The 16,374-nt window shown below is 41.9% G+C and overlaps 1 protein-coding gene across 7 annotated transcripts in view; it reads left to right on the forward strand.

Moving 5' to 3' along the window:
* The window catches only part of ADAM23 (ADAM metallopeptidase domain 23), a 173,524-nt gene that overhangs the window by 23,818 nt on the left and 133,332 nt on the right, over window positions 1-16,374 (forward strand). For all 7 annotated transcript variants that reach the window (XR_012641489.1, XR_012641490.1, XM_074968004.1 and 4 more), the window contains exon 3: window positions 6,792-6,868. Coding sequence is in view for 5 of the 7 variants with exons in the window: in XM_074968004.1 (XP_074824105.1) it covers window positions 6,792-6,868 (77 nt within the window). In the remaining 2 variants the exon portion in view is untranslated. The remainder of the gene's footprint in view (window positions 1-6,791; window positions 6,869-16,374) is intronic.

The raw sequence follows: 16,374 nt of genomic DNA on the forward strand, positions 1-16,374 counted from the left end.
TGGTTTAGATAATGACATAGAGAGTACACTTATAAAGTTTGCAAATGATACCAAGCTGGGAGGGGTTTTAAGTGCTTTGGAGGATAGGGTTAAAATTCAAAATGATCTGGACAAAGTGGAGAAATTATTTGAAGTAAATGGGATGAAATTCAATAAGGACAAATGTGAAGTACTCCACTTAGGAAGGAACAATCAGTTGCACACATACAAAACGGGAAATGACTGCCTAGGGGGTCATAATGGACCACAAGCTAAATATGAGTCAACAGTATAACACTATTACCAAAAAAGAAAACATCATTCTGGGGCGTATTTGCAGGAGTGTTGTAAGCAAGGCACGAGAACTTATTCTTCCACTCTATTCCATGCTGATTAGGCTTCAACTGGAGTATTGTTCAATTCTGGGTGCCACATTTCAGGAATGATGTGGACAAATTGGAGAAGTTCCAGAGAAGAGCAACAAAAATGATTAAAGGTCTAGAAAACATGACCTTTGAGGGAAGATTGAAAAAACTGGGTTTGTTTAGTCTTGACAAGAGAAGACTGAGTGGGGACATAACAGTTTTCAAGTACATAAAACGTCGTTACAAGGAGTAGGGGAAAAATTGTTCTCCTTAACCTCAGAGGATAGGACAAGAAGCAATGAGCTTAAATTGCATCAGGTGAACACTAGAAGCGTATTTTAGAGCTGAATTATTTCCTTGGTTACACTAACTTCCACTGGTTTTAATGAGAGTTAAAATCAATGGGAGTTAAACTGAAGTTAATGGAGCTACTCACAGTGCATAAAGTTAAACATGTTCATAAGTCTTTGAAGCATCAAGGGCCTTAGTTACTAAAGTTGGCAGAAATGAAACTGAATACACTCAGGGAGTAAATCTGTGGAGCAAATTTTAGTCACTTTTCTTTGTAGAGTCACACTATAAGGTATTTCTCCAATATAGCCAGGAAAATATTCTCCAATTGAAAGTTTCCAGTCAAATTCTCAGCATGGAAGAACTATTTCCCGTATCAACTAAAAAATCGAGTTTGTCCATTTTAAAAAATAAATGTATTTTAAGATTATATAGCTCAAAAACAGCTTCAGTTTATAAACTAAAGCTAATTTTTAAAAAAGCCTAATTATCTCTCTTAGATACATGCATACACATCTTTTTTTCCATCTAAGCATAATGATTTTAGCACATACATAGCAGTAGTACAAATGTACAAAAAGCCAGGTATCCTTTACAGATGAATGGATATACTTCTGAATCATTAGATCTCTTAATTTTAAAAAATCCACTTTGATCAAGAGACGGACGTTTTACAATAGCAAACTCAGGAGATTTGCCAAAATAAGAAATGCAACATCTGCCTCTTATGTGTTTGTCAAGGACTGTTACTAAAAATCTGAATTTCTAAAAGCAGCAAACTTACGGTGTTGAAATCCATATCTAACTGATACACAGTAGGAGATCTAAAGAAACTGTTAATATTGACCAGTTAAATAATGTGTATACTTATGCAAAAAATCTATTCTTTTAAAAATGCGTGGTACTATCAGATGAATAAACTTGGTTACTTAATATATTGGCCTGTAAAGGAAGTAATACAGATTTTAAACTTTTATTAGCTTTTTAAAAATTAAAATTACAAAAATTCTATGAAATTCATGCAACTGAATTACAGTTAAATAATCCTAAAATACTATGACGGAGAGCACAATAAATAAGTAAAAGAATGGATAGTACTGAGGTGTGGCACGAACCAGCAAAAGTCAGGTTATCAGAGTTTACACTCTCAAAATGTCCTTAACTCATACTGTTTTTTTTTCCTCAGGACACTGAAAAAACTCATACTGCTTTTTTTCAGCGAGTTAACTGAATTTCATTGAAACCTTAATATTATTTTTATATAATAATTATGGCTAAAAATCTGTGATTTTTATGAGACCTCTGTGACTTCTTGAAAATTCCAATAATTCAGCCTGGGGTACTGGGAGCTCAGGCTTTGGATTCAGCCCTGGGCGGTGGGGGCTCAGGCTTAGACTTCAGTAAATCTGAGGTTTATAATAATTTATTTACTTATTTTAGTCTGTGAATTTAGGGCACGTAGAGGGAGGAGAGAGAAGCTTGGAGATTCTGCTGCATACAAGAGACTACAACACTATTCCCAGAACCACTCCTCATGCAGTGAATCTCTATCACGATGATTAACGGTATTCTTTCCTACCAGAGCAATGGGGGAGGACTCTTCTCTTCATATAATTTTATTTTGGCAGCAGCAAAAATGGAAAAGAGAATCTGACCCTTCCTTCTTGAGCTAGCTCCACTGCATTTGATTGGTAGCACTTTGCTGCAGGAAAGCTTAGTGTAATATTGCAGCTTTGCAGCTAGAGAGTAGCCTTTGTCATCATAACAAGCACTTGTGCTGAGGAAGCAAACGGTTTCCTTTTATATCTGATCTGTTAAACTATATATAACTAGATGGAAACAACAAGAATATAAGTTTCACATACAAACACATGAAGTCACATATATCCCATATGTGTATCAAGTGTGTGCATGTACACAGACTGCACAAGCAATAGATGTAATTTTTCTTATGTATAGAAAAGGAAAAGGAATGCATAGAAAAGGAGACATCTAAAGGGTGTGCATATAAACAAAGTGTTATACACATTCCAGGAATATCATTTCTTATTTTGACGTATGCTGTCTGACTTGTTTGTATAAGAGGAAATGAATTTCAGATCACACTTTAGCACTATAAAACACTGGAATGTCCCACAATATAGGGATTAATGCAATTCTTTAAAAGAGAACAATATCAATAGTGTGTAGCATTCTTCAGAAATATTCCCTCTCCCATGAATGAGACACATTACATAAAATCATAATGGCTGAAACACAAAGTAATAAAACACTTTATGCTAACTTGTTATAAATAATATAAATCAGTTGCTAGGGTGAAATTCTATTTTAGTCTTCACTAATTAGGGTGACCTACTCACTGACTCATTGCTGCCACATGTGAGTGATGAGATTAGAATAACACATAAAAGTAATATGTTTATTTCATCCCAGGGTTGTTCATTATGATGGCTCCATAGTTAAGATCGAGCTAGGATTTTGCTTTTGACAGGACCATAAAATCTCTCTGGATCTGAAGCTGTGAATAGCTGTATATAAATCTTGGTTAGGCTTTAACTATTTACCGTAACACAAGCAATAAAGAATAATTGTGCGTTTGTGTACGCATGTGCATGTCTATAATTATAGAGCACCAATCACAAATCCATGGTTATGGTTGAGTTTTATTTTGGCTCTCTGGATTGTATGAAAAATACAGTATATCTTTCTCAACTCACAGCATTTATTCTTTGAGTGCAGAATGGCTTTTTTGAAAATGTACAAGTAAATTTATTAATTTGTTTGAGTTAAAATTCATTATAAACTAGGACTTAAGAAATGTATTGTTAGTCTATTCTTTATCCTGAATGATGTTTAAGGTGGAATAACACAAGCTCATCAAACTTTCCACATAGTCAAAATTGATTTAAATCTTGTGCATAGCAGAATTAGAATACATATATTCTTCAAATGCAGCCTAAGTTATTAGTAATTGTATCTAAATGTTAGGACTTTCTGGGAGGGCGGGGAGGAGCGGGGAAGCGCTGCAACTCTGCTCCTCCCCCTCCCTCCCAGAAAGTCCTAAGCGCTGCCAAACAGCTGTTTGGCGGGAGGGAAGCGCTGGGAGGGAGGGGGAGGAACAGGGATGCGGCATGCCCGGAAAGGAGGTGGAGTGGGGGTGGGAAGAGGCGGGCCTGGAGTGGAGCAGGGACAGGAAGAGGTGGGCCTGGAGCATCCTCTGGCAAAGTCGGTGCCTGTTCTTCTGGGGGGAAGCTGCTGCTGCTGCTGCGCAAAGTGCTTCCTAGTGTCCTTGCCTGCAGTGGGCTGTACCTATGTGGGGTAAGCCAGGGCACCTCCCCACCACAGTACAGTACAGTATATAATGCCTTTTGTCTGCCCCCCAAAAATTTCCTTGGAACCTAACCCGCCGCATTTACATTAAATCTTATGGGAAAATTGGATTCGTTTAACACCGTTTCACTTAAAATTACAGTTTTTCAGGAAACACAACTACAGCGTTAAGTGAGGAGTTACTGTACTTACATTGGCTGTTGGCTAAAATTCTTGTCAATTTCACTGCTCCAGCAGTTTCCCGCTGTGAACCTTGCACCTTGGCTGTGAACCTTGGCTCACAGCTCAGGCTGTCACCCTGGGGTTGGTGGGGGGCTCCAGCTAGAGCCCAGCTGCCCCCTGGGCTCCCAGCCACCCGCTCCTAGTGGGCTGCTGCCTGGGCTTCCCTCTGTCCACTGGGAGCCCTGCTTCCTCCCAGCTCCCCACTCCCAGCTGGGCTGCTGCCTGGGCTCCATGCTCCAAGGCTGGCTACCAGGCACTGAGAGCCAGGGCTCCCGATGGAGATCCCAGAGCTGTCAGAGAGTGGCTGAGTCAATTTCACTGCAGGTTGTCTCTGTACTGTGGGTCTGTGCTTGGGGCTGTCACCCTATGGCAGATCGGGGGCTTCAGCTGTGAGCTCTGCATGGCTGTCAGTGCCCCACAATGCCCCATTTCAGTTGCTGCAAGCGCTCATGGTGGGAACGTGCTCCACTGGTAGAAGAAGGGTAGTGTGGACACCAGCTGCCGATTGAATTACTGCAGTGGTTGTAGGTTGACCTCAATTAAGTTGACCTAATTTTGTAGTATAGACAAAGCCTAAAATATCAGTGCTTGAAAAGCTCCTCAAAGCATTGCTGTCTCAGCTCAACTGCACACAAAGGCAGCAGTGTTGTGGGAAGTGGGGCAGAAACAGAGGGTCCTTGAAGTGCAAAGACATTCGGATTGAGGGTATCGGTTCTTTTATTGTTTTTAATGTTTTCTCTGTAATACTTTTACTATAAAAAAATGTGCTGGCTTAGAAGAGGTTGTGTGGTCACTTAAAACTTCGGACAATATGCTGGTCGGAGCCTTCAGAGAGAAAGGAAAGTGCAGGCATGGGCCTGTCTGGCTTGCTGGGCATATCACACTGTAAATCCAGGCAGCTATGCAGCCTTAAAGCCTCTGGTCAGGAATGAGTGAGATGTGGGTCTCTGCCTGAGAAAAGTGACAGGTGGGAGATGGAAACCTTTAAGTGGGTGCTCTCGAGAAACCATGGAAGGTGAATACAGGTGCAGTTACCCTGAAATTGTGACAAGCTAAGCCCCATGCAGGGGCTCAGGGCTACGTCAGGAAGAGGCGCCCCCACCCCCGCCGACCCCAGAGCAGACCTGCCTCAGCTGAGGGAGAGGAGCCGCTCCCTCGACTCAGCCCCAGAATGGACCTGCCTCAGCTGGGGGAGAGGAGCCCATCCCTCGACTCAGCCCCAGAGTGCACCTGCCTTGGCTGCGGGAGAGGAGCCGCTCCCTCGGCCCAGCCCCAGAGTGCACCTGCTTTGGCTCGGGGGGAGGATCTGCTCCCTCGGCCCAGTCCCAGCGTGGACCTGCCTCAGCCAGGGGAGGAGCCCCTCCCGTGGCCCAGTCCCAGTGTGGAACTGCCTCGGCCAGGTGAGGAGTCCCTCCCTTGGGCCGGGCCAGCCCAGCCCCGCCAGAGCTGCCACGGCTGGGGAGAGCCGCCTCTCCCCCAGCCCCAAGCTGCTGCGGCAAGAAAGGGCTGGAGGGAGTCCTCTCTCCCCACTGCAGCCCCGGGGCAGCCTGCACCCTAAATCCCTCATCCCTGGCCCCACCCTAGAACCCACCTCCCCTGCACCCAACCCTCTGCCCTAGCTCTGAGCTCCCTCCCACAGCTCCAAACCCCTCATCCCTGGCCCCACCCCAAAGCCCTCACACCCTGTACCCCAGCCCTGAGCCCCCTCCCACACTCCGAACCCCTCATCCCCAGACCCACCTCAGAGCCCGCACCCCCAGCCTGAGCCCTCATCCCCACACATCTCAACCCTCTGCCCCAGCCCTGAGCTCCCTCCCATACTCTGAACCCCTCGGCCCTGGCCCCACCTGTCACACATCACCTCCATGTTGGTGCACATAACAAAATTAATTCTGCACATGGATGTAAAAAATTAGAGGAAACAGTGGTGACAAGTATCTGTGATAATCTTTTTTTTAAACAAAATTTTGGATAGTCTGTTGTGACCCCGGTTTTCCAGCTCATGTATGAATATGCTGCAGATATTGTTAGTCTCGCTTAGAACAATATTGAGAATTGACTTGATAATTCAGATGAGAGAATTGAGGCCATTCTGTTTTTGGCAGCTAGCTCTAATTTAAAGTTAAAGCTGAAATTTAAAGCTCCAGATATGGGACGAGCTATTGAATGAATTGTCGAGAACTGTTGATCTAGTAACCACTAGCATGGATACATCCACAAATGCAAAGCCTTGGATCTTAAAGGGAATTATTTTGAAGGAGTCCTGTATACTGTATAATATGAGCTTTGCCATGATTTTGTATTTACATGCTTGCATCACAATGACCTTAATTATAATTATTCATACTTTTTCAGAATAAGTGAGTTCTATGGGGTGATTACAACTAGAATACTGTGAATATACTGTAGTAGGTACTTGTTATGCCTTCACTATACAGATGCAAACAGTGGCATACAAATATGCAGACATTTCTATGGGAATCCTAAATAAGTTATTTCATACTGTACAATTTACTATAATAAAAAGTACAAAACTTGGTGACTGATTTGACTTGTTTTAAACATATAGGAAAAGTAAAGATTCTTCTTTTTTCATGTCTGCAGGCTGTGCATCTGGCCCAGGCAAGTTTCCAGATTGAGGCCTTTGGCTCCAAATTCATCCTTGACCTCACATTGAATAAGTAAGTGCATGATTGTGGGTTTCTTTGTTTCCTGCTCTTTGTGGCTGTCTCTTTGGAAATAAATACAGCGATTTCTGAAGGAGAGAGCAGTAGGGTAGGGCAGGTGGAATTCTGTGAGCTTTGGGAAACTCCCACACCACCAAAATGCATTAATATATACTAAAACATTTATGAAAGTTGGAAAGCTTTCCGAAGCTAGGTATTATAAATATAGCTTTCTTTACGAAAGGATATGTTCCTATTTATCAGCGCTGGAATATATTTGCATGTAAAGAGGAAAAATAGAAATATAAATTTAGTTTGGGTTCTCAGGAACATAGGCACCGACTTCCTGTGTTCCTGGGGGGTGCTCGACTCCCGCTCTGCCCAGAACCCACCCCCACTCCACCCCTTCCACGAAGTCCCCACCCTGCCTCTTCCTGCCACAGCTCTGCCCCAGGCCCTTTTGCCACTCCACCCCTTCCCCCAAGCCCCCACCCTTGCCCTGCCCCTTCCAGCCCTCATTCTGCCCCAGGCCTTGCCACCACTCCACCCCTTCCCCTAAGCCCCCACCATCGCCCTGCCTTTTCTTACCCCCTCTCTGCCCCTCCCCCGCCTCTTCTCGCCCCTGCCCTGCCTCTTCCCGCTCCCTTTCCCTGCCTCTTCCTGCCCCTGCTCCTTGCCCTCCCCCACAGCACCTGCTGCATGCTGCTGAACAGCTGATCCGTGGGAGGCACTGGGAGGGAGGAGGAGGAGGAGAAGGAGCTGAGCAGTGTGTCCGCTGGTGGGCGGGAGGTGCTGGGGGTGGGAAAGAGGGAGGTGTTGATCCACATGGCTGCCGGTGGATGCTGAACACCCACTGTTTTTTTTTCCATGGGTGCTCCAGGGCTGTAACACCCACAGAATTGGCACCTATGCTCAGGAACCAAAACATATTTGCTGAGGACCCCAAAACCTCTTGGATATGAATTATGAAAAGTATCTCAGTACATATACATTACAGTTGTTATCCTTTTCATTCTTAAGTGCTTTATATACAGTACAAGATTCAGTCCACCACTCAAAAGCAGTCATCTGTTGGGCAGAAGGTGGCAATCAGGAAGAAAACTGGCAAGCCATGTGCTGCATAACAGTAGTGGAAGAAATTTCCTGTATCTTTGGTTGCCACTTTGATCTTCCTGTCCTAGATGCATGTTGTCAGGATACATTTTCTTTAGGAATTACCCTTAAAATTGCAGTTCCTGATTATTACACAGGTGCCTGATTCATATCACTATACTTTACTCTATTCATCTACAACGCTAGTTAAACCTTAGGCTTGGCTTTAGATTGTGAACAGGGACATTTCCTCCTGGTCTGTCTGGAATCCTGGATAGGCCAGATATAAATAGCAGTAACTGATAAACAGTTGCAGTTTTCAATTAAGGAATGTATATTCTGAGCCTTAACCAGGTTAATAGTGTTCCATATATCTTCATAAAGGGCCAATTTGAGACAAATGTACTTAAAGTAAGGGATGATACAGGACTTAAAATATAAGTAGCACTAACTAATATTAAATTATGTGGTTTACCAGGATTTTTGTAAGTCACTGAATTCAGTTGTTTAAAGACTATTCTTCATTTATATTAAGGTGCTTTTCATCTTGGTACATAAATGGCCGAAAAATTATGACACATATGGAAAGAACCAGATTTATTTCCTGCACCGATACACTGTGTACAGGAGAGAAATGATCAGGAGGAAGTTGTAATTGGCTCCGTGATTTTCAAGCTGCTTTGTCCCTATCTGTGCAATAGGGCTGCTCTAAGGTCCCTAAGGGTATGTCTACACTGCACCTGGGAGTGTGCCGACCAGCCTAGTTAGACAGATGCATGCTAGCTCTGCTGTAGCTTGTGCGATTAACAAATAACAGTGTGGATGTTGTGGCCTGGGCTAGCTGCCTGAGTACAAGGCTGCCGACCCTCAGGGTCCCCAGTTGGTGGCTAGACCATGCTGTCACCTATGCTGAAATGTTCTACACTGATATTTTTAGTGTGCTAGAAGGAGCAGAGCTAGTGTATGTCTTTTTAGCCTGGCTGGGAGGCATATTCCCATCTACAGTGTAGATGTACCGTAAGGGATCAGACACCAGCAGAGTATTGCTATGGGGGAGAAAGTGAAGCAGAGCTCCCCACTATGTTTTCTACTCAGTCCTGTTCCTTTCCTTAATATTTATAGTGAGGTTGGGGGGAAAGTTGGCTTTACTCCAACTGTGAATTCCCCTTTTCTGAGGGAATTCTCAGTTGGCCAGCTGTGGCTGGATTTTATCTGTTTCGCAAGGCTCAGGTGTTCCAAAGGGGATGGAACTGGAATGAAATTCTAGCCCAAATGCTGCTATTTCTCTGCATTCCCCTATAAGTCAGGGCAATTCTCACAATAATGTTCATACTTTCTCAATGTGTTTGATGCATACATTAGCTAATATTTACGAATTTTTGTGTCATTAATAACAAAAATGTCAAATTGTTTCCATATAAACATTTGAAAAATATGTAGACTTTTCAAAGGACCTAAATATTTTTAGTACACATTAATTGAATAGTAACTAAATAGAATTATGAATGTATAATAAATATAGTAAATGATCTGTCTAGTTAAAGTTTAATGAAGTATCAATTATTGACAGTAGTTTTAAAGCGCTACCAATTTTAGAGAAATTTTCATTTGTCTCACTATAGAGAACATGCAATCAAATGGTATGAATGACTATTACTGTTTCTGTTTCTTCATTGTACTTTGCTATGTCATTGGGCCCCAAATTTGTATCAGAAAAGTTTTGTATTGTATCAAAAGATCGTAGAGAGATTTTTTGAGTTTGGATTCTGAATAGGAATTTTAAAACTGCTCACTGCACTTTAAATATGATTTAAAAATTCCACCCAGGTGCCATGTATAGCAGGACAATGACCTGTTGCCAACAGTGGTTGTCTTCAACTTGCCTTCCACATGCTGAACGCATTAGCTGCTATTTTAGTTAGGGGAAGATTGTTTTAAATACTGTTACAAACAGAGAGATACACAGTGTTCTACCTCATCTCTATTTAAGGGAGGACATGTGGTTCAGTGTATAGGGTGCTAGATTTCAGAGTAACAGCCGTGTTAGTCTGTATTCGCAAAAAGAAAAGGAGTACTTGTGACACCTTAGAGACTAACCAATTTATTTGAGCATAAGCTTTCGTGAGCTACAGCTCACTTCATCAGATGCATACTGTGGAAAGTACAGAAGACGTTTTTATACACACAAACCATGAAAAAATGGGTGATTATCACTACAAAAGGTTTTCTCTCCCCCCACCCCACTCTTCTGCTGGTAATAGCTAATGTAAAGTGATCACTCTCCTTACAATGTGTATGATAATCAAGGTGGGCCATTTCCAGCACAAATCCAGGGTTTAACAAGAACGTTGGGGGGGGGGGGTTGGAAAAAACAAGGGGAAATAGGTTACCTTGCATAATGACTTAGCCACTCCCAGTCTCTATTCAAGCCTAAATTAATTGTATCCAATTTGCAAATGAATTCCAATTCAGCAGTCTCTCGCTGGAGTCTGGATTGGAAGTTTTTCTGTTGTAATATCGCAACTTTCATGTCTGTAATCGCGTGACCAGAGAGATTGAAGTGTTCTCCGACTGGTTTATGAGTGTTATAATTCTTGACATCTGATTTGTGTCCATTTATTCTTTTACATAGAGACTGTCCAGTTTGACCAATGTACATGGCAGAGGGGCATTGCTGGCACATGATGGCATATATCACATTGGTGGATGTGCAGGTGAATGAGCCTCTGATAGTGTGGCTGATGATATTAGGCCCTGTGATGGTGTCCCCTGAATAGATATGTGGGCACAGTTGGCAACGGGCTTTGTTGCAAGGATAGGTTCCTGGGTTAGTGGTTCTGTTGTGTGGTATGTGGTTGCTGGTGAGTATTCGCTTCAGGTTGGGGGGCTGTCTGTAGGCAAGGACTGGCCTGTCTCCCAAGATTTGTGAGAGTGTTGGGTCATCCTTCAGGATAGGTTGTAGATCCCTGATAATGTGTTGGAGGGGTTTTAGTTGGGGGCTGAAGGTGACGGCTAGTGGCGTTCTGTTATTTTTTTTGTTAGGCCTGTCCTGTAGTAGGTGACTTCTGGGAACTCTTCTGGCTCTATCAATCTGTTTCTTCACTTCTGCAGGTGGGTATTGTAGTTGTAAGAATGCTTGATAGAGATCTTGTAGGTGTTTGTCTCTGTCTGAGGGGTTGGAGCAAATGCGGTTGTATCGCAGAGCTTGGCTGTAGACAATGGATCGTGTGGTGTGGTCTGGGTGAAAGCTGGAGGCATGTAGGTAGGAATAGCGGTCAGTAGGTTTCCGGTATAGGGTGGTGTTTATGTGACCATCGTTTATTAGCACTGTAGTGTCCAGGAAGTTGATCTCTTGTGTGGACTGGACCAGGCTGAGGTTGATGGTGGGATGGAAATTGTTGAAATCATGGTGGAATTCCTCAAGGGCTTCTTTTCCATGGGTCCAGATGATGAAGATGTCATCAATATAGCGCAAGTAGAGTAGGGGCGTTGTGGGACGAGAGCTGAGGAAGCGTTGTTCTAAGTCAGCCATAAAAATGTTGGTATACTGTGGGGCCATGCGGGTACCCATAGCAGTGCCGCTGATTTGAAGGTATACATTGTCCCCAAATGTAAAATAGTTATGGGTAAGGACAAAGTCACAAAGTTCAGCCACCAGGTTAGCCGTGACATTATCGGGGATAGTGTTCTTGATGGCTTGTAGTCCATCTTTGTGTGGAATGTTGGTGTAGAGGGCTTCTACATCCATAGTGGCCAGGATGGTGTTATCAGGAAGATCACCGATGGATTGTAGTTTCCTCAGGAAGTCAGTGGTGTCTCGAAGGTAGCTGGGAGTGCTGGTAGCGTAGGGCCTGAGGAGGGAGTCTACATAGCCAGACAATCCTGCTGTCAGGGTGCCAATGCCTGAGATGATGAGGTGCCCAGGATTTCCAGTTTTATGGATCTTGGGTAGTAGATAGAATATCCCAGGTCGGGGTTGCAGGGGTGTGTCTGTGCGGATTTGATCTTGTGCTTTTTCAGGGAGTTTCTTGAGCAAATGCTGTAGTTTCTTTTGGTAACTCTCAATGGGATCAGAGGGTAATGGCTTGTAGAAAGTGGTGTTGGAGAGCTGTCGAGCAGCCTCTTGTTCATATTCTGACCTATTCATGATGACAACAGCACCTCCTTTGTCAGCCTTTTTGATTATGATGTCAGAGTTGTTTCTGAGGCTGTGGATGGCATTGTGTTCTGCACGGCTGAGGTTGTGGGGCAAGTGATGCTGCTTTTCCACAATTTCAGCCTGTGCACGTCGGCGGAAGCACTCTATGTAGAAGTCCAGTCTGCTGTATCGACCATCAGGAGGAGTCCACCTAGAATCCTTCTTTTTGTAGTGTTGGTAGGAAGGTCTCTGTGGATTAGTATGTTGTTCAGAGGTGTGTTGGAAATATTCCTTGAGTCGGAGACATCGAAAATAGGATTCTAGGTCACCACAGAACTGTATCATGTTCGTGGGGGTGGAGGGGCAGAAGGAGAGGCCCTGAGATAGGACAGCTGCTTCTGCTGGGCTAAGAGTATAGTTGGATAGGTTAACAATATTGCTGGGTGGGTTGAGGGAACCATTGCTGTGGCCCCTTGTGGCATGTAGTAGTTTAGAAAGTTTAGTGTCCTTTTTCTTTTGTAGAGAAGCAAAGTGTGTGTTGTAAATGGCTAGAGTAAATGTTGAAAGATCTGGTTGTATCCTAACTTTGCCATTGACTGATTGTATATTTGCATTAAACTGAGACACTTATATATTTCTTCATCCAGAAGTAGGTCCCAAGTTGTTCTTGTATCCAGAAGGGACAGCAAATTAGACCCATTTTAGCTCCAACCTCCATATGTCCAGGTCTCTCTGTGCCTTAGTTTTCCTATCTGTAAAACGGGGATAATAATGCTCACCACCATTGTGAAGGTGTTTTTTTTTTTAATATCTAGGTAAAATGTACTGTATACATGCGTATTATTTTTATTTATTTATTTAGGCTTTCTGTGATCGTGTTGTAAACAGTCTTGTCTCATCTGTATTAGCAACCAAGCCTTTTAACCCCTGCTGAATTGGGGACATGGCAGTAGCAGGTCACTTTCCTAGCGTACAAGGGATCATATTGTTTGAGTTATATGTGAAAATGACAATATAGGAGGCCATTTACAGTTGATGTTTTGTTTCATTGGTAGGTAAGACTAGAGGTGTAGAGCAGCTTTCATTAGAGATGCAGTTTTTGTCTCATTCTGTTCACTGCTTGCACTGTCTCTAACATACCTCCCCAAATGTGTCAATATGTTGACATAAACATGCCACTGTATATACTTCTAAAACAGTAAGACTCCTATAGTGCCAGTGTTTGCCACTGTGTGTACTGATACAGAAGGTGATATCTGAAGAAAAAGAATAGTGGTATAAAAAAAAACCCTATTAAATCTGTGACATGCAAAATTTTGTAAGCACTGCATAAAAAATGCATACGCAGCTTGTGCTGTCCTTGAGTATTTCAGCACATTTTAAAACAAAAATGAATCAGCAGAAATTAGTATTTTTCAGTATTAAAGAAGTATTGCTCTCTTCCTGATGTCCAGTTGAGGTCTTACTTTGGTCACTTTGTCAGCAATATTGAAAGTTTCTTGAGGGGTAAAAATGCAAGTATATCAAATATTGGGTTTACAGAGCAACAAGCTGTGGCTTTTTAAGATTTGCTAGGTCACTATATTCCCATATCTATTTCTTATTGCTACTCAGCTCTTCTGCATGAGCTGTTTTGTTTTTAAAGGGGAACAGGAAGGCTTTTTATCTGCCCACAGCTGAATTTAGAGTTAAGTGTTTTTCCCGCAACTAAAGCATTACATGGAATTACATTTGTTAACATACTTTTCAGCCTTTACACCTTCACCTTTAAAATGTGAAAGAATGGCTGAAAAGCACATGAGGACGTCAGGAGGTGGGGTCGGGGCAGGCAGGAATAAAGACCAGAAGAGAGGAAAGAAAGCCTGGAGACATCTAGAGCCTTATGGGAGTTGATTAAGTACTGCAGTGTTTCAGCCACAGGAAGAGATCCCAGTGCATTATGGAAGACTGAGAGTCTGGGCAGGGGAGAAAGGAAGATAGTTGGAGGAAGGACAGTGGACTACAACTCACATGAGGCACTGCAGTTGCTCAGGTGGCTTGATAGTTTGATTTTTTGTCCTGAATTGGGGTAAAAGCTAATGTCAAAATATCAATATTTTTTGCAGGCCAGAAATTCCAGTTTTAGATTAGCTCCATGTATCAACTTGCCTTTGTATCCAGAATACAAGTAAATGCTCTGGGACTAGATCATCAGCTGGTGTATATCAATGATATCAGTAGCAAGCTCCCTTTCTTTTGACTGTGCACTAGAAACTAGTAATATATTGGCTTCCTGACTGCACTGGAGCAATATTGATTTATATCAGCTAAGGCTTTGTACCCTAATTTGGTATAATAAAAAGTAAGTAGCAACCAAGATAAAATAAACTAGTTAACCACAAAATTTAGACTAACTAGCAACCAAAACCAAATAAACGGGTAACTGGAGTATCATGGGTATATAAATAACGCTATCTGTATTGCCGCATTAGCAATTCTATCTCCGCATCTAACTCTCTATACACACACTGCTGCATGCTACAGAAGTTTGTTTTAAGCTGACGCGGGTGGGCAGAGGAGGAGGTAAGATGCTTTTTTGTTATGATTTACAGTGAATTCATTTTTGTATTAAGTGAGAACAGAGAAAGCAAATTCTCCGTTGGGAGGAAAGAGTCTTTGTTAAAGTAAGTGTCTATCAGCATTGGGTAATATAGTAGAATTTAATCTCAATTTAGTCATAATTTAATAAATAATTTAGAGCACTTGTAAAAATAACACAGAGTATTGTATGAATAAATCTTAATGAGGGTGAAGCATAATATGAGGAAAGCATTGGCCAAGAAGTTGCTTCTTCTCTAAAGTGCGTAGAACTCTGTCACCAACCAAATGAGAGTAGCGGTAAGAAGTGTTAATATTAACGCAAGGCCAAATAAACCATATGGACAAATCTCTCTTCAAGCTGGATATTGATGGATGAGAGTGTGGCAGACCTAAGATCCAAGAGTTGTTGACACAATCACAGCAAGTAATAGATGCTATTTTATTATCAAGAAAAAAATTGATTCCAGGATATGGAAAAATTCTTACAGTAAAGCAGAGAGAAATACCGTAATCCCATCAAGGAAAGGAATTCCAGAAATATTAGATTTCCTTCAGATGAGTATATTCTTGGGGCTAAACCATAAAGGTCCAATTAATAGCAATAAGCCTTGCGATGGAGTCTGTCAGATCTTGTCTTTCTTCACTGGGGATATCCTTAGAACTGAGCCTGAGCACCAGAAGAATCATTAGCAGTGTACTAGGGTCTGTCAAATGACTTTGTCTCATATTCCTATCAGAAGGTTCCTGAAGGCTGTAAAGATATTCCGTGTACAGAAACTCATTCTAGTTTATAAGCCTTCACTGTACCACTGTTTGAACCTATGGACTTGCCTACTTTTCTTTATATTAAAAATATCCTTTTTAATAGTAGCAAAGTCCAAAAGCTTATCAAAATAGGGAGCTCAGTCATTGGATCTATAGATTGAAATGTGCTTTATAAGCGATGTAAATTCCACAAGAACATGCCGTAGTTTGAACATCCTTGGAATTCCTACTTAAAGTAAATTCAGCTTTCCATGAGTCCAAGAAGAGAGAAATCTTGTCATTTTTTCATCCTACTCTAGTGCACAAGGAGACTGATGATGGATGACAGAAGGACTGTTAAATCAGTTTGAATGAAACAAAGCACATCAGACAATTAGTAATCTTTTCCATTCAAGATGTAGAGGCAATTAAAGTTTCAGACTTGACCAGAGCATAATAGCTTCTGTGAATTGCACAAGAACAGTGGCAAGCCCCTTTCTGAAGGAATTAAAAATCAGTTCACTGTGATAGGGCAGCTCCTGTTAATGAGATCTGTAAAACCATCTATATGCTTTCCACAGCATCATCTAGTCTTCACACCTTTACAAGGCACATAAGTTGGACCTGACTTCATTTTCATATGCAGCATTTAAGAGAAGAGTCCTACATAGTTGTTGAAGGTTGACAAGAAAATAAAGAAAAAGAGATAGTGTTCCTTATTATTATTCTGCTTGTTTATTTATACATGTACATGTTAAAAGGATTGATAAAAGATTTAGGCTAAAATTGTGCAAAAATGGTTATAACTTCTTTTCACAAAATTTCACCTGGAAATAGTGATGATTTTATTTTGCTTAATCTATGCCCCTCAAAATTTGCTTTTTCGTGAAATTCAACAAAATGACTAATTTAAAATGTAAAACATGAAAATTTCACTTTTTCATAAAATGGATCCATAATTTCCCCT

The sequence above is a fragment of the Natator depressus genome, chromosome 11, assembly GCF_965152275.1.
Source record: "Natator depressus isolate rNatDep1 chromosome 11, rNatDep2.hap1, whole genome shotgun sequence".
Taxonomy (NCBI): domain Eukaryota; kingdom Metazoa; phylum Chordata; order Testudines; family Cheloniidae; genus Natator; species Natator depressus.